This window comes from Aulostomus chinensis, chromosome 24 (assembly GCF_037954235.1).
Source record: "Aulostomus chinensis isolate RoL2024-O1b breed Wild chromosome 24, RoL_Achi_v1.0, whole genome shotgun sequence".
NCBI classification, from domain to species: Eukaryota; Metazoa; Chordata; class Actinopteri; order Syngnathiformes; family Aulostomidae; genus Aulostomus; species Aulostomus chinensis.
Window position 1 is genome coordinate 10,173,878 of NC_141343.1, and position 24,091 is coordinate 10,197,968.

A 24,091-nucleotide genomic window follows, 5' to 3' on the forward strand; every position below is an offset into this window, starting at 1 on the left:
TTGAGGAGGAACGAACTTCAATGCCTCTGAAGAACATTTTGATGACCGTAAACTCTCTTAATCCTCTGTTTACATATTATATTTGAGGTATAGTGTATAATCAATTAATTAAAATTAAGGACAACTTATGTGGAGATTTTTCAAAGACAATGTGACCACGTTTGTGTAAGAGAACCAAATACCCAGGTATCGAATACTGTCGTATGAATTACTTTTTCAGAATTGCCATTTTTAAAGTTTTCCAGGCCTGGCATTTCAAATTCCATGACATTTCCACGTTCATAATGACCATATATGGAGCTTTTCTCCTCATTCACCTGTTTCACTCACACACACACACACACACACACACACACACACAGATCAAAGATACTTGCAACACAATCTCTGAGGGCAGCGAGGATCGAACCAACGACCTAGAGGGCCACGCTCCCTCTAAGCCGTGCTGCCGAATATGAAACCCTTCATTTCCGTAACACACTTCTGCCAACATCACCGGGTTTAAAGCTTAATGTTTTTATGACAGCATGTTTAAAAAAACAGGGAAAATTCAGGGAAACAGATTGATCAAAACTTTTCTTTTCCGTACATCTCTGAATCATCCTGTGAAAAATTTGAGCAAAACAAAAAAAAACAAAAAAAAAAAGACTGCGCGAACAGTAGAGATACTGTAGGTGGTCTGAATGAGAGATGTAGCACATAAATCATTGAGATGGCCCACGGACATGCTTTCAGGGTGTCCTGGAGGAGGAAAAATGCCTAAAAAGGAGGCAGGCCCTTGCTATCAGACAGTATTTTGGAGGCATGAGGCTGGGACCTTTTCAGAGATGCACATGCAGGTCTCAAAGTGAAATGAAATGGAGCACTCAAGAAAAAAAAAAAAAAGAGAATAAAACGTGACTGAAATTGCTTGACCAGCACAACTCAAGGCCAAAATCTATTTAATCATGGAATAAGGACAGTTCACAAAAAGGCAGCATAATATTCCTGCATGAAAAAAAACGCCCCCTCTTCACCTCCCTGGGTGACCCAGAGACACTTTATGACACACAATACATTTACCTGCCAACATAAACTCATCTCATCCGAAGCTGTCACTCTGCCCACAAATTAAAACACCTCTCACACAGTCTGCCTTAAAATGGAGCCAAGGATGCTGCAGTGCGCCAAGTAACCAGCTACACAAACAAAGTAAATACACCGATAATGACAATGATAACATCCAAGGCGAAATGAAAGGATGAAGGTCAGTAATTGGGAGAAGGTGGGGAGATAGAAGCATGGTGTGGTTTGTTTTTCTCCTGGCAGGGGTCCATTTGGGCGCGTGTGGCGGGCTCCAGGGCGGTGTAGGAGCACGTCTGTGCAGAGGTTAAGAAAAGCAATTAATCGGCAGCGGAGATAATCAAAGGAACCTCCCACACCAGACACCTTGGTGGGGGAGGAGGAGGAGAGCGAGAGAGAAAGAGATGGAGAGACAGACAGAGTGGGAGATGGGAAAATACTTGTTTACAGGCACTGCTGGCACGATCAAAAGCACAGGGGTTCAGCGCTGCCACTGATAACACTTCATTGTGCAATTCAATGTTTGTGAGAGTACTTTTACCTCCCGGTGAGAAGGCAAGGATTTTCACAGTCTAAGCTGCATTTCCTTTCATCTCAGATTTTGCAAGGTATCAACAGATTGTCAAGTGGTGAGGAAGACATTTTCCCACACAAAAATCAAAGAACGTAGTCTGAAGTGCCTGCACTCTCCCCGCGATGACGTCGATGCAGATGGAACAGTGGGCCAAGGCTCGAGAGTCATCCCTGAACTGTGACGACATTCACCTTTCTATGAAACAAGCACCTTGTGAGGAAGCTGAAAAGGTCTTCCATCCAGGAGTACTCTTTCTCTTTATTTATTCCACGGGGGGGGGGGGGGGGGGATTCTGCTCCTTAAGATTTTAACGCGAAATTTCCAGGAGGAATTCACGCTTGTTGCTCTCCCCGGTGGCTCTCTTCCCGCTTCAGAACTGCCAAAATGCATTACAGTTCGATTCGGTACAGCGTGATCACCAAAACCTGTTTTCGTCTGCGCAAGGATCATCAAAATGAACCAAGTGTACATCCTAATTAGTTGGCTGGCTCGAGCTTAGATGAATGAGTGTACCTCTGAAGTACGGAAGTCATGGATATTTATTGACACAAAAAAAAAAATATGTATGAATCAGTCAAGGAAGTGGGGAGACAAAAAAAAAAAAAGTGAAAACAAAATACAGCTCGCGATGTTGAGTATGTAAATATCTTTCAGCAAAAACTCTGGCAGACAGTTAGCAGGTCAGCTGTGAGTAAGTGGCGGCACTTTCACAAAGTCTTGATTAGATAATTACCCATCCATATCTTGGCAATATGTTGCAAGGGAACAACACGCTTCTCATTAAAACACAGACGGGCCCTGCTCCTGTGGGTTGCTAAAAAACAAGGTGTTCAGCAGGCACACACACTTGTTGATTAAAAAAAGATGTGCCAACATGGAAATGAGACAGAGTCCTTGGGGGTAGATGTAAGCGGTGGGAGTAGTGTCTGCTACACGGAGCAGATCATGGACTGAAACCATGACAAACAGTAAGTGAGTTGGTGGAACCTGGAATCGGTAATAAGGCTCTTGCCTGATTCCCCCCCCCCCCCCCCCCCAAGCATTTGTGCATTTTAACCCCATTTGGAATGACCAGCACCCTCATACTACATTTCTTATCACTGCTGCCAGGCATTTTGGAGTCAGCCACGAGTCTCTGCTGAGACACAAAAAAACGGCTAAATCAAACCAAAATTATTCACTATTTGCTGATAGGAGATGTGCCACAAAATGTTGGCGAGAGCTGTCACGATATAAAACTTTATTAGACTTCTTGGGATCATTCGCGAAGGCCAACTTTCATGTCCACGCCCCGTTTGGGTCCTAGTCACAGCTGCAGGCAGCGATGAGAAACCCGTCGGTGCACGTCACAGCGTGCGGCCACACTGAAGAGTGCGGGGAAAGTGAAACCTGACAATGATTGGATTTTGCATGAAGACGGCGTGTGCACTGTGGTGACCAAAAAAAAAAAGAAGAAAAGCTTCTTTCAGCTAGTTGCCGCAAGAGAAAAAACACACACACACACACACACACACCATTATATAACTGTATCACTCATTGTATCGTGAGAAACATTCATTCTGATGAACTAAGGCTGACTTGCTGTCACCACTAGGTAGCGCTAGGACTTCAGTTCAGCTTGCAGATGTCTTCAGGTTGGGACCATCATCCAGCATGTGAAGGACCTGACCAACTGGATTGAGGTCTTCAGCAAAATGTAAGAATTGGCCATTTTACACAACAATGAAAAATCAGTCCCCCCCCCCACCACCACCACCACCACCACCTCACTTGTAGGGAGGTTCTGACCAATTGTGAAAAGGAGCTGGGCAAACCATCAGAGGGAGTACATCAAATAAACAAGACAGTTTCCTATTGCTACGAGGTGGCGCTGCTACTTATCCGCCTGGTCCTGCTAACGGGGAGAGAGACCAACGCCACAGAAAACATGAGCTCCTGGCTTCTGCGCGTGTTCTGACGAGCAGTTCACCCCCTTCAGTTCAATCACTTCAAGGATTAGGACACTTGAACGTGGCAGCTTGGATCTCGAGGAGCGTTTACTTAGCTTAAGAAAATAACTCATAAGCCTCAACTGTACACGCGCACGTCTCTGTCCTCCATTGTTTTACCTCCAAACGCAGCAGGAAGCTACGCTGTGCTGACAATCACACAATCACCAACACGGCGGCAGACCGGTGCAAAATCCCATTGTATCCATAGTCTTTTTTTTTTTCTCTCTCTCACTACAAATCAAAAAAGGAGACCTGTTGCTGCACCTGCGCTTGCCACCTATAGACACAAAAAAACAAAAAAACAAGCACCTTCACCTTTTCAGAATTTTGCGACGACACTAGAACCTTAGTATCAGTTCTCATGACACCTGCGGTGTCCTCTCTCGTGTCAACATTTCCAATGCGTGTCCTTTAGAACAGCTTCGAGTCGTTTGTAGTCGGAGTACAAACATATTCATTTTACAATGCAAACAGCTGCCGTTTCTCATATTACAGAAGCTGCGACCAGAGAACAATTAGAGGAGTTTTTTGAAAAATGGCCGAGACGGTTCGTCAATCAAAACAAGTGTCTATACAATGATTAATGGTCTGTTTGTTTCAGCTCTACACCAGAACTTTGTGCGCAGTGTGAGCTTGTGTGGCTTGGTGAGGTTCCAATTCAGACCTTTATTTTTAATTCCACTTCTGCTGAAATATGAACTCTTTTCCTGTCAATCACAACACGAGGAACATTGTTCAAACTCAAATAAAAAGTAAGTACTCAATCTCCCAGCTGATCCCAAATGAAATACCGGCATATTTAAATATTCGTGTCTTGCTACGAGGTGAGCCTCTATGGCTCCATTCAAGCTGCTGAGTCATTACTCCGAAAGCGAAGAGGCTTCTATGGATCAAATATTGTACATAAGAGCGCACACAAAGGGCCTTTCATTTAAGCAAGCCACTGAGTGGGTAGTAATGTAACTTGAGCCTTGCTGTGGTGAAACACGCTGTAGGCAGAGGCAAGCACATGAGGGGGAAAAAAAAAAAACGCATTAGTCCTCACTGTTGCTGAGAGCACGCTGTGTTACCTGCAGCCTTTTTTTGAAACGTCTCGAATGATAGGCTTCACCCTTTTGAGCTGGACTGCCAAGTGCTGGCATGCTTTTTGTCGAGACAAACTGAATACATTGCTTTTGAAGAGTGGCGAGAGGGCCAGGCAGGGATTGGAGCCTGGAATTCTAAAAAGACATGCACAAAATTGTGTGATGAAACTTTCAGCACCGTGGATAGCAGCCTTCAAGTAGCCTGACGAGGAGGGGAAGGGTAGGAGTGTGTGCGCGCTCGTGTGTGTGCGCTCGTGTGTGCGCTCGTGTGTGTGTGTGTGTGTGTGTGTGTGTGACGCAGAGCAGATGAAAAAGTAATGGGGTAAAGTGAGAGGCAATGAGTTCATTTGTTAATTAAGCTAAGACATCAACCTCCCCGCGCCTTGCATTTAAGCTATCCCCATGTCTGCTCTTTCTGAAGTGAAGATGCTCACCCCAAAAACAGCTCACAGGCGCACGCACGCACGCACGCACACACACACACACACACACACACACTCCTGCGGCTAAACCCAGCTTTTCCACAGAGCGCCCCCCCCCCCCCCCCCCCCCAACACACACACACAAACCCTCCATCTCTGTGTCTCGGGCTGAATAATGCAGGGCCTTTACCCAGCACTCAAGCATGAGTGGATAATCTGGCCACAAGGACAGGCTGTGTCAACATTTCCCCTTTATTTATTTATTTATTTACCCACCCGCCGTTGGACTTGGAGAGGGCGAGGGAGGCGATGTGCATGGCTAACAACATGCTGGCCGAGCAGATGACCTGCTTTCAGAAGGGTTCACTTAAAAAAATAAAGACAGAAAGAACGAAGGGGGGGGATTTTTTTTTTTTTCTTCAAGGGGAAGAGTGAAGACTGGACCACAGTGAAGTTGGGAAATGACATACGTGCTTGTTTTTTTGTTTTTTGGGGGGAGGGAGACTGGATTCCTTTTTAAACTTTGCACAATTCAAAGGCAGCATTTAGTCACCTTTAGTATATAAATCCATTGATTCCAGGCAGAAAAGTAGAACATTGCTCATCCTGAGTCAAAGGTGACACTGTGAAAGGCTTCCGTACGACAAAACGTCAGTGACATGATGATATGAATCTTATAGTCTATCGTCGGAGTATACAAGGAAGAAAAAGCATACACGTGTTGAATTGAGCATCAAGTAATTTATACCGTAATATGCCAGCAAAATATAATGGAGAGTTGTTGTTTTGTTTTTGTTTTTATTCCAGGTTTTTTGACCACTTAATCACCATGACATCCCTCAGTTTGCAGGCGATTTTACTTTGGAAACCACTTTCAATGAGTTTTTGAAATTTCATCGTTTTTAAAAAGGAAATAGCGATTTCGACTACATCACGGGACGATGTTCTGTTCAAGCGATACTTCAACCCAAAAAGTGCAATTTGCCTTTTCGAGTACTCACGAATAAGTGTCCTGAGCTGACAAAGAGGTTTATTTTTTTCCCCCCTGCTGCCTGACTCCAGAATAGAGAGAGAGCCAGCCACGTGTGTTCAGCTTGAAGTTAATGGTGTATGACGGCTAACAACAGCTAAACTACTTAAAAACGTTTGTTTACAACTCGAAAAATGAATTATTCTGTATAATCTGTCTCTTTTATCCAGCTGTATGCTCAGTAATCCACAAACTTTGATTTGAGTTAAAAAAAAATAACAATAACAGCAACAACCCCTCCATCTTCAGCATGACAAGCTTCATTTAAACCAACTCCCTGGTTCATGGTAGTGCGGCGCCAAAGGTGTAACAGTTCATTTTAGCTCAAATGAAAGTGTTTGTGTGTCACTGAAAATGCAGCAAAAATAAAGACGACATGAATTAGCATGCGCGAAAGCCATTTTTGGGCATGTTTGCTCTTATTAGCCGTCGGTCTCCATTAGCTTCAAGCTAAATGTAGGTGCTTGGCTCTCTCTGCATTCTGAAGTCACAAAAGTCATGCAGGAGGGGAAACAAAAAAAACAAACAAAAAAAGACCTTGTTGTGAGCTCAAGGCAAACTGGGATCCAAACGCAAAGTATCTTTTTAATTCATTCAATGATTTATCATGGATGATCAGAATTCTGTGGCTTCTGGTGAGACAGGATTGCAAGGCTTGCACGACAGTCCCGCACCAACAAAGGGAGATCCTAAGGGTGGCCATGTAGGGCGCGTTTCCACTGCCTCACTTCGGCTTGGTGCGGGTGCGTTTCCACCAGCACTGGGTACCACGTCAGCGTGAGTGGACTCACCGGCCGAGAGTTCCCCGGCGTCATTTGTGTGCAACACAACAACAGCAATGGAGGACACGGAGGCAGCGTTCTGCCTGTCGCTCGGTCTGTGGTTTTTGCTTCAACTAAAAGTGAGGGACGACAGACGGGCAAGGCTTCAAGTGGTGAAACAGAACAGCCGAGAAAAGAATAAAAGACTCCACCAAGCGATCGACCAGTATTCCACCGAGGCCAAGATGATACCAAGTAGACGACGGAAGCGGGCGAGTTACCCAATCAGCGCCCTGCTATGTGTTTACGTCCCATTTTAGTCCCCGCTCTGCTCGCTTGGAACCCCAGCGGAGCAGGGACCAAAAAGGTGACGGTTAGTGCCCTGTTTGGGCCGGTGGAAACGGGGCCAAACAGACCCCGAGCTGAAGCGAGCCGGTGGGAACGCGCCCTTCGGTTCACAGGTTGCACAACTGGATTTAAATGAAGGAACCCAAAAAGTAACAGTTCCTGTCAGCCTGCCTTGTGTCATGGATATGGAGCTGATCGTGTTGCGTTAAAAAAAAAAAAAAAAAAAAAAGGAATTCTTCTAAGGGGAGAAATCAACTTCTTCTTCAGATGCAGTTTTATCTGCATGGTGCCAAATCACAGTCACAGTTACCGCACGACAATTTACAAGTTGAGTAAACTGAAAGCAGGTCGTATACAAGATATAACACAAATGCCCCGAATCACCATTGCTGTAATCCAAAGTTACAGGTTTACCCCACTAGCCCTGTCACCATGACGACAATACTTTCTTTCTTTAATGGTGAATGAAGTATATTCCTGAGTTCTGCCCTATTTGACCGTTAGCAGCAAGCCCCCCACGTGGTATTTTTGCTCCATCAAGAGCTTTTTCAATTCAGACACAAAATAACAGACAAGTCATCTCCTGTCAATCGAGTCCGAGGACTCACAAGTTCCTTCAGCACCACAACGAAGACGTGGTTTGAAAACCACCTCATCATCAACCACAACGTGGACACCTGCACTCATGTCCTCCAATTCAAGTTCCCTTGCTTTGCACTGTAAAAATCTCATTAAAACAGCATTTTAAACTGAGAGAAATGAGGTACTGTACCTTTATGAGCCAAAAAAAAAAATAGCTGCGTCTACAACTCTGACAATGCTCAGTCGACTCTGGATTTGGAGATTTAAGTGTCTTAAGTTTGTAAATGAGTTGCTCACAACTAAAATCCATTTAGCAGCAGAAACTGCTGAGGCTTAATTGTTGCACATTTAAATGCCGTTCACAATGACTCTGCATTTGTGTTTGGGCTGGCTTTTGTTTCCTGTGCCTAAATAACTGCTACAATATGACTCTTAGCGCAGCCAATGGCAAGCGTGGGCTTAAAGAGCCTAATCCTCTTTAATTTGTGATTACTTGTAATTCAAAATCATAACCCCCCCCCCCCCCGAACCACAGGGGGTTTATTGTTTAAATGTCCTCCTCCACTGTATTGCAACCTGGATGCTGATAACAGAAATAAATATCCTGTATATATATCCTGAGCTCTCATGGTGGCATTCAAGTAAATTACCATAAAAATCACTCGACAAATATTTTGGCATCAATCATTGAGCATAAATTGCTAAACAGCTCAGAGGCCTCCTCACATTCATAGCCCATGATTTCATTGGTATTCTCGGCGCAGATAACTTTAGCCTCACTCAAATGAGAAGGAGAGAAGTACGATTGCACACAGCACGATATTTCAAAAAGGCAGAACTGATTAAGCTTGAGGGAAGAGGGGAGGAATTAGCTAATTATCTCAAAACAGACCCCACTGCTCAGCTGTGTGAGAATGGCTCCAGCGTCTTCATCATCCAGCCTCTTCCCAACAATTACCTGATTTTAACACTGACATGGCAACCCGTGAACAAGTGGAGAAGTAAATATACTGATGCATATCAGTTTCTTCAAAAGGAAAAGTTGGTGTTTGGCCTCTGATTTATTGATAAAATTGCTGGTGTGAAAATTATTTTGTCTACTCGGTTAATTCATTATTGATTTTAAGTGGTGTTTGAGCCCCTGCAGAGAGCTGGGGAGGAAGGCAACCTTTCAGAAAAGTAGTTAGGGAGAAATTGGGAAGCTTAGTCGGCTACTTTTCGAGAACTGTAAAGTCACGCTGGAAAGTTGAAAAGGTGCTTGTAAAATACAAAGGAGGAGATGGCAGCCAAGTCTTGAAGTTAATTAGCAGAAAATTGGGGGGGGAGGGGGGGGTTAGATGGAGAAGGGAGGATGGGACAGCTAGCATTAGCTCTTGAAGTTCTTCACAAGAAAAAAAATGGGTTTTTTTTTTGGCAGCTGGCTCTCAAAGTTCTTTGAAAGAAAGTTTACAGGCAGAGAAGGAGGAGGGCACAGCTAGCATTAGCGCTCAAAGTTTACTAGCCGAAATGTTTTGGGTTGTTTTCGGGGGGGGGGGGGGGGGGATCGATAGCAAGCTCAAGAAATTCAGCAGACGAAAATTAAGTTTTGGACAGAAATAGTAGGAGGGGACAATAAGTTCTTCAAGTTAATTAGAAGAAAATTAAGTCTTTGAGGAGAAATACGAGAGCACAGCTAACATTAGCTCTTGTAGTCAATGAGAATACAATCAAGCTTTTGTACGGAAACAGGATCTGGGTACAGCTAGCATGAGCTCGCAAAGTTCATTAGCAGGACATTTCATTTTTTTTCCCCAGTAAGTTGCAGAAATTCAAATATGCAAATAAAGTTTTTGGACAGGAAGGAAAGGAAGAAGAGTACAGCTGGCATTAGCTTTCGAGGTCCAAATGCAGAAATTAGATTTTTCTGGCAGCTCCCTGGACAGAAAAGGGAGGAAGGGACAGCTAGCACTAGCAATTGAAGTTCTTTGTAAGAAAATATATTGCTTTTGGCAGCTCGTGCTAGAAGTTTATGGACAAAGTCTTGGGACGGTAAAAGGATTCGGGGACAGCGAACGTTAGCCCTCAAAGAATTTGTCTCTTTTTCAAATTCATCCGAGGAAAATTAAGATTTGGACAGAAAAAGGGGAGGGGACATGAAGCTGTAAAAGCTCATTAGAAGAAAATTAAGCTTTAAAAAGAAATAGGAGGGTACTGCTAACATTAGCTCCAGAAGCGAAGTTACCTTGAAGAAAATGAAGCTTATGGGCAGAAATGGGACGTGGGGAAAGTTAGCGTTAGCAATCAAAGATCATTTGCAGAACATTCTCGTTTTTGTTTTGGTTTTTTTTTTACTGCAAACTATTGCAAGTCATGAGATGAAAATTAAGTTTATGGACATAAAAAATTTAACCCTTTTAAATTTATTTATTTATTTTAGCGACTAGCTCTTGAAATTCATCTTGCCAAAACAGAGTTTTGGATAGCATCAGTACGAGGAAGCTCACCCAAGAAAATCACAACATGTAAATACCATTTATCAACCTAAGTGGAAAGTTTTAATGTTGGCTTTTTATCATCTGACTCATTTAAAATAAACAGAGGTTTCGGACAGAATCAGGAGGACAGGACGGCGGGCTGGCGTTCGCTCTCAAAGCTCAGTGTAAGAAAGCCATTTTTATTCTTTCCCTGAGAGTTCTTCAAGTTGCTCACACAAAATAACGTTTTGGATAGAAAAAGGGAGTACGACGGTCTTGAAATTCATTTAAAAGGAAGTTTTCGAACAGAAAAAGAGGGGGGGGGCAGATAACGACTGCTCTCTCAGTTAATGAGAAGAAAATTTAGTTTTTGGAGAAGGGACATGAGGAGGAAACACCTATAGTGTGAGTTCATTGGATTTAAATTTATTTTTTGGCAGCATGCTTTTAATTTATTGAAGCTAAAATAGCAAAGGGAGGGGGGACAGCTAGGGCTCCAATTATAGTAACTTCTTTTTTTTTGTGGAAAGGGGGGGGGCAAATCGCTAGCTGTTCAAATTCCTGAAATGCAAAGAAAGTTCTGGATGGAAAATTAATTGAGCAGGGACTGCTCACAAATTGAATGACGAGAAAATGAAGTTTTTCGAGAGTAAAGAGGAGGAGGGGACAGCTTGCTTCTGGCCTGAGTGTAACTGCATGACTCTAAAGTTTTTGGACATTAAAAACCTAAAAAAAAAATTAAGTAAAGGGCTCTCATGTTACGTATATTTGAGGAAAAATACATGGCACTTGCGTTACCGTACCATATGACAATGACAAACACGGTCATTGCGGCAAAGTTAAGTCAGGTGAGGTAAGTTACTGTAAATTCGTTTCTTTGCTGATGTTGCGTAAATGTGAGAAGATTTCAAGTCTTAAAGTTCATGTGCAGAAAAAAATTACAAAAATAATTTGCGGGCATTAAAACACGAGGGAGGGGAGGGCACGTCAAGTTTGGACCTTGCTACCTGCTTCATGTGTGCTGATTCGCAATCTTATTTCTAACTTATTACGCGCCGGTTGGTATCAATTTCACCATTCTTGTTCAAAATGAAGCCGAAAATGCCGATGTGACTCCGTCACGTTGTTGGAAGTCGTGTCCTACCTGCTCGTAGCAATTCTCCCAGGTGAGGTTGAGGAGGCAGGAGGAGGAGACCAGCTCATCTTCGCTCCGGGCATAACCGTCCATGGCGCGGAGTTCTGCTGCTGCCGACGCTGATGTTTTATGTTTCTTGAGTCTTCCCTCGACGAGCGTCTTCCTTCTTCACCTCGTCTCTCCCCGGTTTTGCTTCTACGTCCGGTGCCGTGGAAGCTACAAACGAGCAGCGACTTCGTCCTGGCTGCTGCTTCCCTGCCTGTCACGTGGACGCATACTCCCAAAAAACTGATTGGGATGCTGTCGTCTGAGATGGTGCCCAAAGTGTGGTCTGCGAGCCGTCTGTAGACATCAAATAAGGGTTAAGTGTGCCTCCGGTGTAATGAAGGCCTATTTGACCATCTGTCTTAGCGGTCACATGCATTTAAATAATAATAAAATGTCATTATAAAATGAAGACGCAAACTTTTCTTCTTCTTTTTTTTCCACAAGTCTACCGATTCTGTCGCCTGGAACTGTCATGAGTGCAGGAACTGCAAGGAGTTCCTCTGAAATTGTAGATACATGAATGAAATTGCTTTTTTCCTTTTAGGTTTTACAAACTAAACAAATCATATATGATAAAAAAAAAACGTAAACAGTCGTAAATGTTTACTGAGATTTAAGTCTCAATCAGTCGGCCCAATCGAGCAGCACCACAGCTTGGAGCACATATTTTATTTACCAACGATCAAACAAAAACACAAAAAAAATCACGATTGTGACGACCGTTAAAAAAATAAATAAATAAAAGCTGAATATCGTATGTCAGAATCAACTTGGTCGATAACGGGTCAGTGCCTTTCGGGGTGGTCCTCCGGCCAAAATGGCGGCAAATTCGGTGAACTCAATTTCCCCTCCCGTCGATGTCAAGTTCATCTCCAAATGCGGTCATAACCCATGAAGCGAGTCGAAGCAAGAGCCTAGAACCAACTGGAGGAATCAGACCAGCTACGCCCCTCTGGTTTCTACGGTCGTGACCCGTTGGCAACAAGGGTGTGGAAAAGATGGCGTCTGAAAACCCGGGGAGGACTTTGAGCGTGCCGCGCGAAAATATGACCCTGGCACTGCGTCATGTTAAGAGTCCCTCCTCACGAGTTTTTGTGACGAATTTCGGTTTGGAGAGCCGTCGGTCTCATCAGGGGGAATCCTCCACATGAAGAACCTCTTGCGGCCCCAGCGATGCAAACCACCGATCCAAGATTTCCAAGACCTCAACTTGTTGTGTGAGGAAAGAGAAAACACCACAGCACGCACACATTTGCTTCTAGATGATCTAAGGTTTATTTTAAAGTCATAAACACATTTTTTTTTGGGGGGGGGGGGAGCATTCATTATTTCTTTCTTTACATTGATAATGCTCAGTTGCATCTCTTGCACTTAAAAGACTCAAAGCTAAAACTTTACGTTTGCACTTAGCTGAAGTGCCACATTAAAAAAAAAACAAAAAAAACCATCTGAAAGTCCATCCGTGTCTCGGACAAAACCTTGGAGGTACTTCTTTTTATAAATCCAACATTAATGCGGAATGAAGAAGTGGAACAAGTGCAGTTTTTAAGTACACATCAATCATAAACACAGTTTGACTGACAGCTCTCACTCCACCGTTAGCAGTGTCGCCCCTGTCACGATGGAGCAGCTCAAGCCCGTGCCGTCTCTGTCACTCACGCGGCGAATGACGACGTCATGTCAATCCATCGCCTCTTTTTCACTTTTCTTTATTGCAGCAAATACAAGAGGCTCGGGAGACGGGGTGTCCATGAAGCCTCACAGAACAAACACGCGTCAAGCAAATGAAATGAATGAATTAATCACATTCAAGACAACTCCGCCCGTCAGGCCCAACGAGGTCCAAGGCGGGGAAAAAAATTAACTGAACGACACCGAGCTTGGAAATGTTTTCATGGAAACTTAACACCACTTATAACATTAATTAAAGGTGGCCGTCTTTATCGTTGATGTTGAGAATGTAATTGTTGTAAAGGTTATTTTGTGACACTTCATTCTTCTTTTCAGGTGTTTTGTTTTTTTTTTGTTGTTTTTTTTTTTAAAAGGCTGGTCCAGGCGCCCCCACCAGACTGCGTCTTCGTTGTTTTCCATCCAGGTCGACAGCGGCGTGAATGCCACGACGTCAGAAATCCTCATCTCGACACCAAGTCCGTCTTCAATTTATCCCCAAATTTTGCCCCGATCACGATGAACATTTGGAGGGGGAGGGGGGAATGTTTTTCAATAGGATGACACACATTTTAATTCTTCTCGGCTCTAGAAAACTCTCCTTCAGAAGACAACGACGATACACTCTCCTTTGCTTCTTCTCTCATCTCGACAAACTCTGGCAGAGCTCCTTTGGAGAGCTGTCTATTTATCACGAGGCCAGGCCTGCGCAGTTGGACTTGAGGGCCTTTTGTGCACTGGTTTTTCCTTCCTTGTTTGATCAGACGAGTTAGCCACGCACGCTCCGTACCCGTTTGAAGTGCGGTCAATTTGCGCAGCACCGTGCCTTCGTTTCCCCTTTTGTGGGGTAAAACGTCAAGGATACACGATCGTCGTGCGAGACAGAAAACGACGCTTCCCGTAGCTGTTTGATGAAATCCCGCTACGATGTTTCCTCCGGTTAACTCTCATGAGGCCCGTTAACGCTGTCAACACTGTAAAATGTGAAACAGAAATCCATTAAATAGCTACACATTGAAACAGAACCCTCAAATGACCACGCGAGAGCGGAGAAAAGTGAGAGAGCGGGGAGAGAAACTGAGGCCATGAGATCGAACTTGTCCCCTCAATGTTGTCATTTTGAGGCCACGAGGTAAAATGTGGCTCATTTAAATTCATTTGTGGCTAAAAAATTTTTTTTTTTTTAACTTGTTCCCTCGTTTGCATTATTTTGAGGGAACAGGATCAACTCATTCCCTCAATTTAGTTCGTTTTTGGCTTCAAGATACTCCTCTTTTCCCTTCATTTGGTTATTTTGAGGCAACGTGTTCCCCCAGTTAAATCCATTTTTGACCACAAGGTAACTTCTTTCCTCCACACAGTCAATGTGCCGCCACAATATATAGCTTTCCCACGATAGCACTTGTTCCCTCAATGATGTAAATCTGCGGCCTCTGTCCCTCCGCTTCGTTATTTCGGATCCAACCTGATCCATCAATTTAGTTACGTCATATGTTTGATCAGGCTGTACAGTGACTGGTGGCCTGAAAATACCTGAATTCAGGGGAAAAGTTTGCCTCGTTTCGTAACCTGAAAATTTCGTTGTTTTTTTTTTTTTTCCCCCCAAGAAAATAGTCTGCGGCGCACGTTCCGTACGTTTCAATGAGTGTACTTTTTACACAGCGCAATTTCATACAAATTTAAAAGAACCACGAAATAAAGCAGACTCTGATGCGGAGGAAGGGGGTAAAGGGAAAAAGAATGATGCGAGCCGCCGAAGAGCAGTTTGTTCTTTCGCCTTATCGGCCGCCATCAACCATAATCTGTCCTGTGCTGTAGATTAATTTAAAGATTATGGAGTGCCATACATTTGCACAGCACGAGGGAGTGCCAAGGCAGGCACACAAGAGAAATCACAAGCCTTTCTGTGAATATATGGCACAGCTCAGCTCATTCGTATACACGCGCCTGCATCTTCGCTTCTCTTTTTCTGCCCGGTGACACATGAAAGCTTTTCACTGAATCCAATCAGCAGCCTCTCATGATTCAGCGTGACAATGGAACAACTGAGTTAGTGTGATTTTATGCGGGGGATCTTGCTGTCGCTCACGTGTGAAGAATTGGGTAAAAGTTCAGGACGGCATTAAAGCGAGGTCAAATCAAGCCACCCCGTGCCTTCTCTCGACCCACAGGTAGCGTATCCCTGCACATTTGTTGAGTGATTCATTTCAAACTGGCAGCCCCATTTTAAACATGCAGTCTACATGCCACATGGCTTCTATAGAAGCCATCTATCAAGCCAAACCCGCCGCTATGTGCATATACTCCCGTATCACAGAGGAGGCTGCAAAGCAACTGTCATAGATGGCATGATTGAATTGTTCCCTTGCACTGTCACCAGAGGGGCTATTACTTCAAATTAGCATACAAATTCAAACCAGGACAGATGGATTTGTCACATTCCAGTCGCCATCTTCTTGGAAGATTGGCTGTGCGTGCGCCGCGCGATGGAGATAAGACACCTGTCTCGGCTGCGATTGGTGGCGAGGCTGCTGGGGGGAGACGGACCGGCGAAGAATTGGGAGGAGGACCGGGTGGATGGATTTCCTGAAACGCTGAGGTGTTGTGCAATAAACTTCCCCGAGCCCACAGTCTCAAATGATGATGAGGCGCCATCCAGGACTCCGTGGGTGGTTGGAGATTGAGCTGTTGAGCTGCTGGTGATTCACACTGTTTGGAAACATGCTGAACAATACCTGTCTGGTATTTGTTTGTGTGTGCTACTTTTGTTGAGTTACTGTCAAGGAGCCACATAAAATGGCTCATAGGTTCGGCGTATTATGTTAGAGACGAGGATGGAAGGAAAACACGCATCACGCACTTGCAACTTTTTTTAGCTTCCGGCTCTGACCGGAATTCAGCTTCAACTCTTATCAAATAATTTCGGACACGACTCCGTGCAGTGAGACAGCACGCTCTTGTTGTGTCTCCCCATATCAGACAATAGCCAAATGCAACTTGGATCCATAATGATTTTCATTTGTAATTATGGCAGCATGAATCAATGAGAAGCATCGAGCTTGAAAAACTGTTCTAACCTCAGGATCAATTTCATATCATTTCCAGATCAGCTAGACCTAATGGCTTTCCTATCGGCTCCACTGTACAGGAGCATGAATCTCTCTCGCAGCAGCTTTATGGTTCTCCGCTTGTTTCCCAGCAAAGGGTCATCCGCTTAAAAACTCATCTCCCAACCGTCCAAAAAAATATTAAAGCACACATGCTAATTTCCTGACTTAGCATACTGCACAATCCGCGGGCTTAATTTACCACTCCCTTAGCAGGTCCGGCGTTTCTGCCTACCTGCTTGCAGACACTTGGGAGAGGTTTGAAAACGGCTGACAGCCTCATTTTTCAACTCCAAACTTAACAAATAGGAAGCAGGGCTGGAACAATATTGATGACAGTTACGATCCTGATTGTGCAACTATGTAAGATGGGCCGGTGTGGTTTATGATGACGATCTGACACCATCCACAGAGATTACCATTCAATCAGTGTATTAAAAGTCTCAAACATGACATTTTGACCATTTTCAAATCATATATATATACACATTACCTTCAAGAGATACTTCAACTGATCAGCGTTTTTGTGTTTTTTATGTCCTCACAAAGACATTTCCCCTTGGCCTTATTTGCGACTCCAGAATCCACAAAAACCCGGTTACGTACATTTAGCTCGGAGCTTCTGTAGACTGACGGCCAGCAACAGCAACAACAACAAAAAAAAGTCCAGAACTTTTAAAAAGTCTCAAGCCTATCGTCCGCTTTAATTCCTGTATTCCCTAATTCAGGTGTACGCCCAGTCGTCCACAAAAGACTTTGATTTGAGTCAAAAACAACAGAAGTTCCATTTCGGCGCGTAAGCACAACCAGCTGTCGGTTTCAGTTGGACTCGCTCACCACACTTAAGTGTCAGGTTTTGTGTTGTTGTTTTTTTTAAATATCAAAGCAACGTTGTAGTGGATTAATGAGTATACAATTGGATAAAGAAAACCTGGATTATATTGGATGAGGTGTTTAAGAGTTTCTGAACACGTTTTTGGACGGACAGTTTTGTCGTCGTTAGCCAAAAGGCGCCGTCAGCCTCGAGCCAAACAGATGTAGCTGGCTCTTTCCGCGTTTTGGAGTCGAAAAGAAGTAACGCAGGATCTTAAAAACCACCTTAATGAAGAAATCAGAGGGCAATGCTTCGAAGGACAGAAAGACCTTCAGCTTTGGGTACGAAATAAAGTTCAACCTGACAAGAAAGATTGGTGTAACTTAACAAAAACTGATTTTTCATTCGCCGCGTCCCGACCATTCTTTTGGTTGTGTTTAGGATTACGGCTCCTCAAATATGCCGGCTCGAACGTCCACATCAAACATTGATCTTAGTCTTACACATTCCTCATCAACATTCTCCCTTCGCTCCGTTTCCCAAGCCATCGACATCCCAGCGACGATACTGCCAACCTGCGAGCACACTCGAGTTTCATGCGTGAAAGTTCTACACATTGCTACCACAATGCCGACACTAGAAAAATGCTTTATTATGTTTTTCTTTTTTTTTATTAAGTTGAATAGTTGACAGGAAGTGTGACAACTTGAAGTATCGCTGTCATGAGAACATTATGTAATGGATGCATCAGAATACAGTATAAATGACATATGGACAAGTTTCCAAGGGTTGACAGCAGGAGATGAGTAAAAAGAGCTTGAACTTAGTGATGTCCCAGAATACAAGGGAAGAGGGGGCTATTTATCTCGTCATGAAAACACTGAGCACGGCCAGACAAAAATAGAATCCAATTTGAAGGTGGAAATGTAAAAATGGATATATCATCTGTACAGACAGAGTGAGTGCTGTTGCAGGACATGCAAACCTTAGTACTGAGTGAATTCCCTGGATGAGAGTTTAGCAATGATGCGCTCCAGCTGCCTCTTTGCCTCGCACTGGGGGAAGTTACTCATCTCATAGTACTGTGGGGCGATTTTCATCAGCCTACCAAAGGAAAGCGAGTAAACATTAGTCACTTCAGTGTCCGCTTCTTCTTCTTCTTCTTCTTCACATTGTGACCACACAACAAATCCGATTCTTTTCAAACAAAGTGAGACAAAGACTTCAACCACGCGAATGCGCACGCATGCCCACCAAAGGGGAAGTCACCTCAGAAGTATAAGGTGACGACTTAGGCGGAAAACGAATTTGAGGGTTTTAAAAGTGAAGCACACAGTCACTGTTCAACTGAACCCGTCCGAGGGCCGGTGCCTAATTTTGAACCGGTTCCATGCGTCTCGACAACTAAAGAACTCTCTAGAACCACTTACTTTAGAGGGTAGGGTTGGATGAAACTGCTTGAGTGTGAGATCCAAGTACACTGATAAATTCCACCCAGGAAGTGTGTTGTTTTTTTTTGCCTTGTGAGTTCTCATAAATAGGTGTCCTCAACTCAACAGGAAGAGTTTTTTTGTGGGTGCGTTTTTTGGGACTCCGGGAATGCAGGAAGAGCCAACCACGTACATTTAGCATCGAGCTAAACGTAACAACCCAGCAATGACTGACAACGGTGTCGCCGTCCAAAAATAGCGTGTGCATCATATGCTATAATCCACATGTTCCACTAAGAATGAGCAAGTGATCGGGAGGGCTGGACAAAGACACGGATGATGAACTCAAGTTTTTTTTTTCCCCCCAACACTTTTGCGATGGTTACTCGCTGCTTGATAGGTTCCTTGTTAGTTTGCTTTTGCCCCAATTCAAAGTGTTTATGCAGCCTCGAGCTGGATAAAGAAGACGTGGATTACACCAAATAACGCATCCGGGGGTTTGGAAATGCACATTTTTCTGCAGTTTTGCTAAGATTTTTTTTTTTTTTTTTTTTTTGTCAGTGCTTCCCAAGTAGCTTCAAGCTAAAGACACATGGATGGCTCTGTTGACATTCTGGAGTGAATGTGAAGTAATTCAGGAGAAAAAAAAAAAAAAAAGTTGTGAGCTCAACACACCTATATTTGAGTACTTTTGGCTGAAGTAGCCCTTCGAACATAGAGTGGAACAAGTCAAAACTGGCTAGCATCTACATCACTCATAAGTGGTAGCCACTGTCAACGTATTCAAGCAGCACAAACGCGTTGGACTACTCATGTTTTGATGCTGAAATGGGCTTTGAAATGATCAAAATTAACCGGATGATTCTGTTCTTGTTTCTTTCTTTCTTTCTTTTTTTTTTAACAGCAGATTCATAGAAGTGATCTTTTTGAAGTTTAAATAAGTGTGTTCAACATACACCATCGCCGCAATTTCACCGTACTGATGAGTAGAGAATAAATGACAACGGTGTACAGACACCGTCATGATATAGGACAGGACAAACAGTGATTCTACAGAAACTGAAATAAATACAAAATAAATGAATAATAAAATCAATCTAGTCAAATGAAAAGCGATGTATTTAAGCTCTCGCCTAAAATCACTTTAACTAAATGTTTTGTGATCATAGAAAAGTAGTAAAATCTTAATGAAACGATAGGATCAGAAAATCATTCATTTACTGATTTATTGTTTCTTGTAGTTTGTCTGCTGGGTTTTTTTCCCCCCTACCTGACTACACGACGTTCGGTACTTCAGACCCCCCCCAAAAAAATCCACCCACATCCGAAACTTACCACTCAGGTTTGATGTCAGTACACGTACGGATGTAATTCTTGGTGGTGAGCACAAACTCGTTGTAGAGCACCCACTCGGGCTTGTGGTTCAGCACGGTTGACGGGTGCAGCTGGACGACTTGATTATCCTTCACAGTTAAATAATGACCGGTGCGCTCCAGGTGAGCGACCTGTTCAGAGCCAGGAACATGGGAGGAGTCACACAATCAAATCCATTGTTAGAAAAGCAAAACAAACATATATATATATAGTCACGAAACAGTTCTTGTAAACTCCCTTCCAAATGCTTTGATCGTTAAAAAAGCAGCCTGACAACAAAGACAAAGTTCTTTTTAACTGGACTGTGAAGGATTTCCCCCTGACTTACTAAAGCAGACAGGCGCTGTTGTGATTAACAAAGGCAATCAGTCTCAATAAAGGCCTCCCCAAACAGAGACGTGATCTCTAACGCTGCCGATGCTCGCACATGAGCTCCAAATTTGTCTCCGAGATAAAGGTTAATGTTGACAAATATTTAAATATGATGACCATAATTCAACTTGTCAGGTTGCTTGTTTCAGGTAGCCCCGAAAACGACTTCTTGCACGATGCCATTTATTCCGAGCGGGCTCATTGTTGTTCATTAAAAACAGTGTGTGTGTGTGTGTGTGTGTGTGTGTGTGTGTGTCTCTGGGGAAGGGTTCGTATCCATTCCAATAAAATATCTCCTATTTTAAAATCAGTGTGCGTGATTTGAGTGAAAACCCCAGTTTTCATGACAAACGAAAACCGCTGGTAAAAAGTAAGAGGACACGAAGCCCCACCTCCAAGGGAGTATTCCCACAATATTCGATAACAGACACTTGTTCGAATGTTGTCAGAGAAAACATTTGAATCGAACATTTGAAGTTTGCCTTAAAAAAGGTAGTATGCAGCATTTTCTTTAAAAAAAAAAAAAAAAAGAAACATTGAGACAAAATTATTCTGTCTAGATAATCACTTCTGGATCTCTAGACGTGTGTGGTGGTGGCTCTGTCTGCAGAGCCACTGCTCTCTGCCTGGATTTCAATGTTGTTGTTGTTGTTTTTTTCAAAAAACACAGAAAGTAGAAGAAATTAATTCCTGAAAAAATGGCAGCTGTTCGCAAAGCGGCGAGGGGAGAGGATACACGGCCCTGGTGAGGATTGAAAAAAAAAGGGGGGGGGGGGTAAAGCTTGTTCCAGCCTGCTGTGAGCTTGTGACTGCAGAGCCGTGTGTGTGTGTGTGTGTGGGGTGTTCATGTTATCACCGGCGAGGGGGCGTACGCCTCTGATGCCAATGAATTCAGTGGGAGTGGCCCAATTTGAAAGAGCATTGTGTTTACAAGCTAGGACGAACCAGGTTAACCACTACAAAAGGTTCTACCTGCAACATTCGGGGAGTGTTTTGGGGATGTCGTTGAATGTTCAAGAACAATCTAGAAATATATCAAAACAATAATAATCATCATTATTTATATGGCACATTTTAATTCAGGGAATACGGCTCAATGGGTTCGAAAAGAGCGTCAAATAACACAAGTTAGAAAGATAACAACCGAGCAGTAAAAAAGCCACAGAGTAGAGGACACAATATAAACCTATCAGTCAGAAATAATTAAATTAAAAATAAAAACACACAGATTCCAATAAAACACCAAGATAACAAAATCTTCCCTCTAAAAACTTTACCAGAACCTTACATGAAATATCTCTTGCAACACAAAAATATTTCCAGCTTAGAAAGCGCTGAATCTTTACACTGCCAATAACGGATATACGATCTGGGTCCGTGAGTGAGGAACCTCCGTTCGGACCCGACTGACCTGCATGAAGAAGCCGGTGAGCAGCACTCGCCGGATGTTGGTGTAGTAGTCTCTGTTGCTGAACTCGGTGCTGTTCCGTGGCAAGCTGAAGCGATCCATGATCCTGGACAACTGCTGGCGTACGTTGTCTGCCGACATCAGTGAGCGGTAGTTGACGAAATTGTCGTAACACCACTGAGTGGACTCGTGGTCTGTTTGTGAAACAAAGCTGCCGCGTTAGAGGCGAAAACCGAGACAACGTGAGATTGAGTTGGTCAAATATTTGGCCATTGGATGTTTACTTGCTTTGCTTGAAGGCGTGGTAGACGTTAAGCAGCGTCAGATGGTCTCCATCCATGTGGGAAAAGCGCATCTTGGACTCGTCGGCCGCCTTCTTAGCCTCGGTGGGACGGACGAAGCACTGTGGGACTAAACAAGGTTGGTATAGGCCCCAACACAGCCGCCCACAGGGATAAGTTAAGCAAATCCCACAGAGAGGAACGAGGCCTCAGCTCACTTCAGACGGCACACTGAATGTGTTTATGTTGGGAAAAAAAGAGGGTTGGGTTGGGGTGGGGTGGGGTGGGGTGGGGTGGGGGGGGTCTCTGTGCGGAGCAGGAAAACAAATATGATACAGTGCAAGTCCAAACAACCATCCATTGTGTATAAAACCTGAAAAACTACGATAATTTACCTCGAAAACTCTTGTTTCCGCCTTCTTCCCTTGACTTGTTCTGAAAATGCTCAGCTCCAAAAACCCTTGATTGGGGCTTTAATGAGTAAAAGCTGCGTTTATTGATGGTCGGGGTGCTGCGCCGGCACCATTCTCAGGTGTACTTTTGCTGCGAACACTAATGAACTCAGCAAAAAAAAAAAAAAAAAACCTGCCATCCGAGAACACCTGCTTTGACTGCGTGCCACATCCAAACACCTAGTTAAATCAACCCCCGCCCCCCCCTGCCCTCGCTCTCAAAGACCCTCGCACTTGCTTTGGAGGCATCGAGATTCATCTCAATGAGCAGCATTCTGCTTTGGCAAGCCCAAAATGTAATTACTGCTGTGGAACGCTGGGGCTGTTCCAGCTCCACCTTTACCTTCTATGAAGAAGTTTGTTCCATCTTCCTCACAAAGACCAGCTGACGCAACTGACTTTTAGGAAGTTCAGCAGGTATTAGACTTATTCTTTAGATCTGAGCTCTGTTAATGGTGGTTAGGTTTGAAGGCTTCGGTCAGAACGATGACAGTTTCAAAAAAAAAAAAAAAAAAACAAGTTCAAGAGTTCACTTCTGGGAATCAGGAGTTTGAGAGTCTGCCCTCACAACCCTGAGCATTACCTGACAACATCGCAGTGATGGAGAGGACCTCGTTGGAACAGTTGAATTCACAGCTGGCGATGACCATCTTGGCCAGCTGGGGGTCCAAGGGGAACTCCGCCATCATGGAGCCCAGCTCTGTCAGGTCACCGTTGTCGTTGAGCGCTGCCAGGTAGTTCAACAACTCCAGGGCGCGCATCAGTGTCTCTGGGGCTGGAGGGGACAGAGTGGGAGAGCCAGGACATTCAGAATGACCAAACCCGTGGGGAACAAACAGAGACAGATGATAAAGGGAGCAAAGTTTGCCGTTTTTTGGGGGGTTGTTTTTTCCATCTTTCAGACGTGTGTTTGCCAGCATTCACGTTTGAACCGTGACCTGGACTTCTTGGTGACTCCAGATTTCAGAAAACAATATATCTTGAAGCCAATGGAGACAGACTCGGACCAACAGCAAAACCGCCCAAAACATCAGCTTACAGAATCCCAAACACATCGTCCCGTTTCATCCAAGTTGCTCATTCACGTTTGTCACGCTCCTTCCTGGGCGTGACAAACCACAAGTGTTCCAATCTATTTTTTTTTTTTTTTTTTTAGCAACAACGTAACTCCCTTACCAAGCCGAGGAAGCTTCATCATTTGAAAAAGCTAATAAGATGTAGTTTTATGAAATCTGGTGTCATCAAGAGGTCACGCAAAACTGTTACGTTTAAGCTCTGTCTGGAAAAAAAAAAGTCATGATAATTCATGCTTTTCTTTGTGAATAATATGCATAATGTTCCCCTTATTACTGCCTTATTCGGGATGACTGTGGTCGCCTAATGAAAGCAAAGCAAAACAAAACAAAACAGGAAGTTGGCGTACGGACTGTCAAATGTGGTTGGTGTTTGACCAGGTGTTTCCTCAGCTGAGATGTGTTGTCACGTTGCATTTCGTAACAAAAATACTGCAGAAAGCATTGCCTGCTGAAAGGAGTAATCACACCACTTCCGACTCGTCATTACCCTGAATGTCTGAACGTGTGTTGGGCCTGAGCGCGATGCAGGAAAAACGTCCTTCTTTCACCCAGGCAGAGGATCAGCTGCAGGTAACTGGCAGGGGTACTGCTCTCGTTGGATGTACTCTTACAAATACA

The 24,091-nt window shown here is 43.9% G+C and overlaps 2 protein-coding genes across 6 annotated transcripts in view; both read right to left on the bottom strand.

Moving 5' to 3' along the window:
• The window catches only part of ppargc1a (peroxisome proliferator-activated receptor gamma, coactivator 1 alpha), a 290,984-nt gene extending 278,659 nt beyond the window's left edge, over positions 1–12,325 (bottom strand). For all 3 annotated transcript variants that reach the window (XM_086197063.1, XM_086197062.1, XM_086197061.1), the window contains exon 1: positions 11,453–12,325. In XM_086197063.1, the coding sequence (XP_086053189.1) occupies positions 11,453–11,536 (84 nt within the window). In that variant the 5' untranslated portion in view covers positions 11,537–12,325. The remainder of the gene's footprint in view (positions 1–11,452) is intronic.
• Positions 12,326–12,793: 468 nt separating this feature from the next.
• The window catches only part of dhx15 (DEAH (Asp-Glu-Ala-His) box helicase 15), a 30,735-nt gene continuing 19,437 nt past the window's right edge, over positions 12,794–24,091 (bottom strand). For 2 of the 3 annotated variants that reach the window (XM_086198150.1, XM_086198152.1), the window contains exons 10-14: positions 22,981–23,172; positions 21,953–22,075; positions 21,668–21,858; positions 19,846–20,015; positions 12,794–18,184 (exon numbers count right to left, since the gene is read on the bottom strand). In XM_086198150.1, coding sequence (XP_086054276.1) covers positions 18,067–18,184; positions 19,846–20,015; positions 21,668–21,858; positions 21,953–22,075; positions 22,981–23,172 — 794 coding nt within the window. In that variant the 3' untranslated portion in view covers positions 12,794–18,066. The remainder of the gene's footprint in view (positions 18,185–19,845; positions 20,016–21,667; positions 21,859–21,952; positions 22,076–22,980; positions 23,173–24,091) is intronic. The other variant, XM_086198151.1, reaches the window with a different exon arrangement.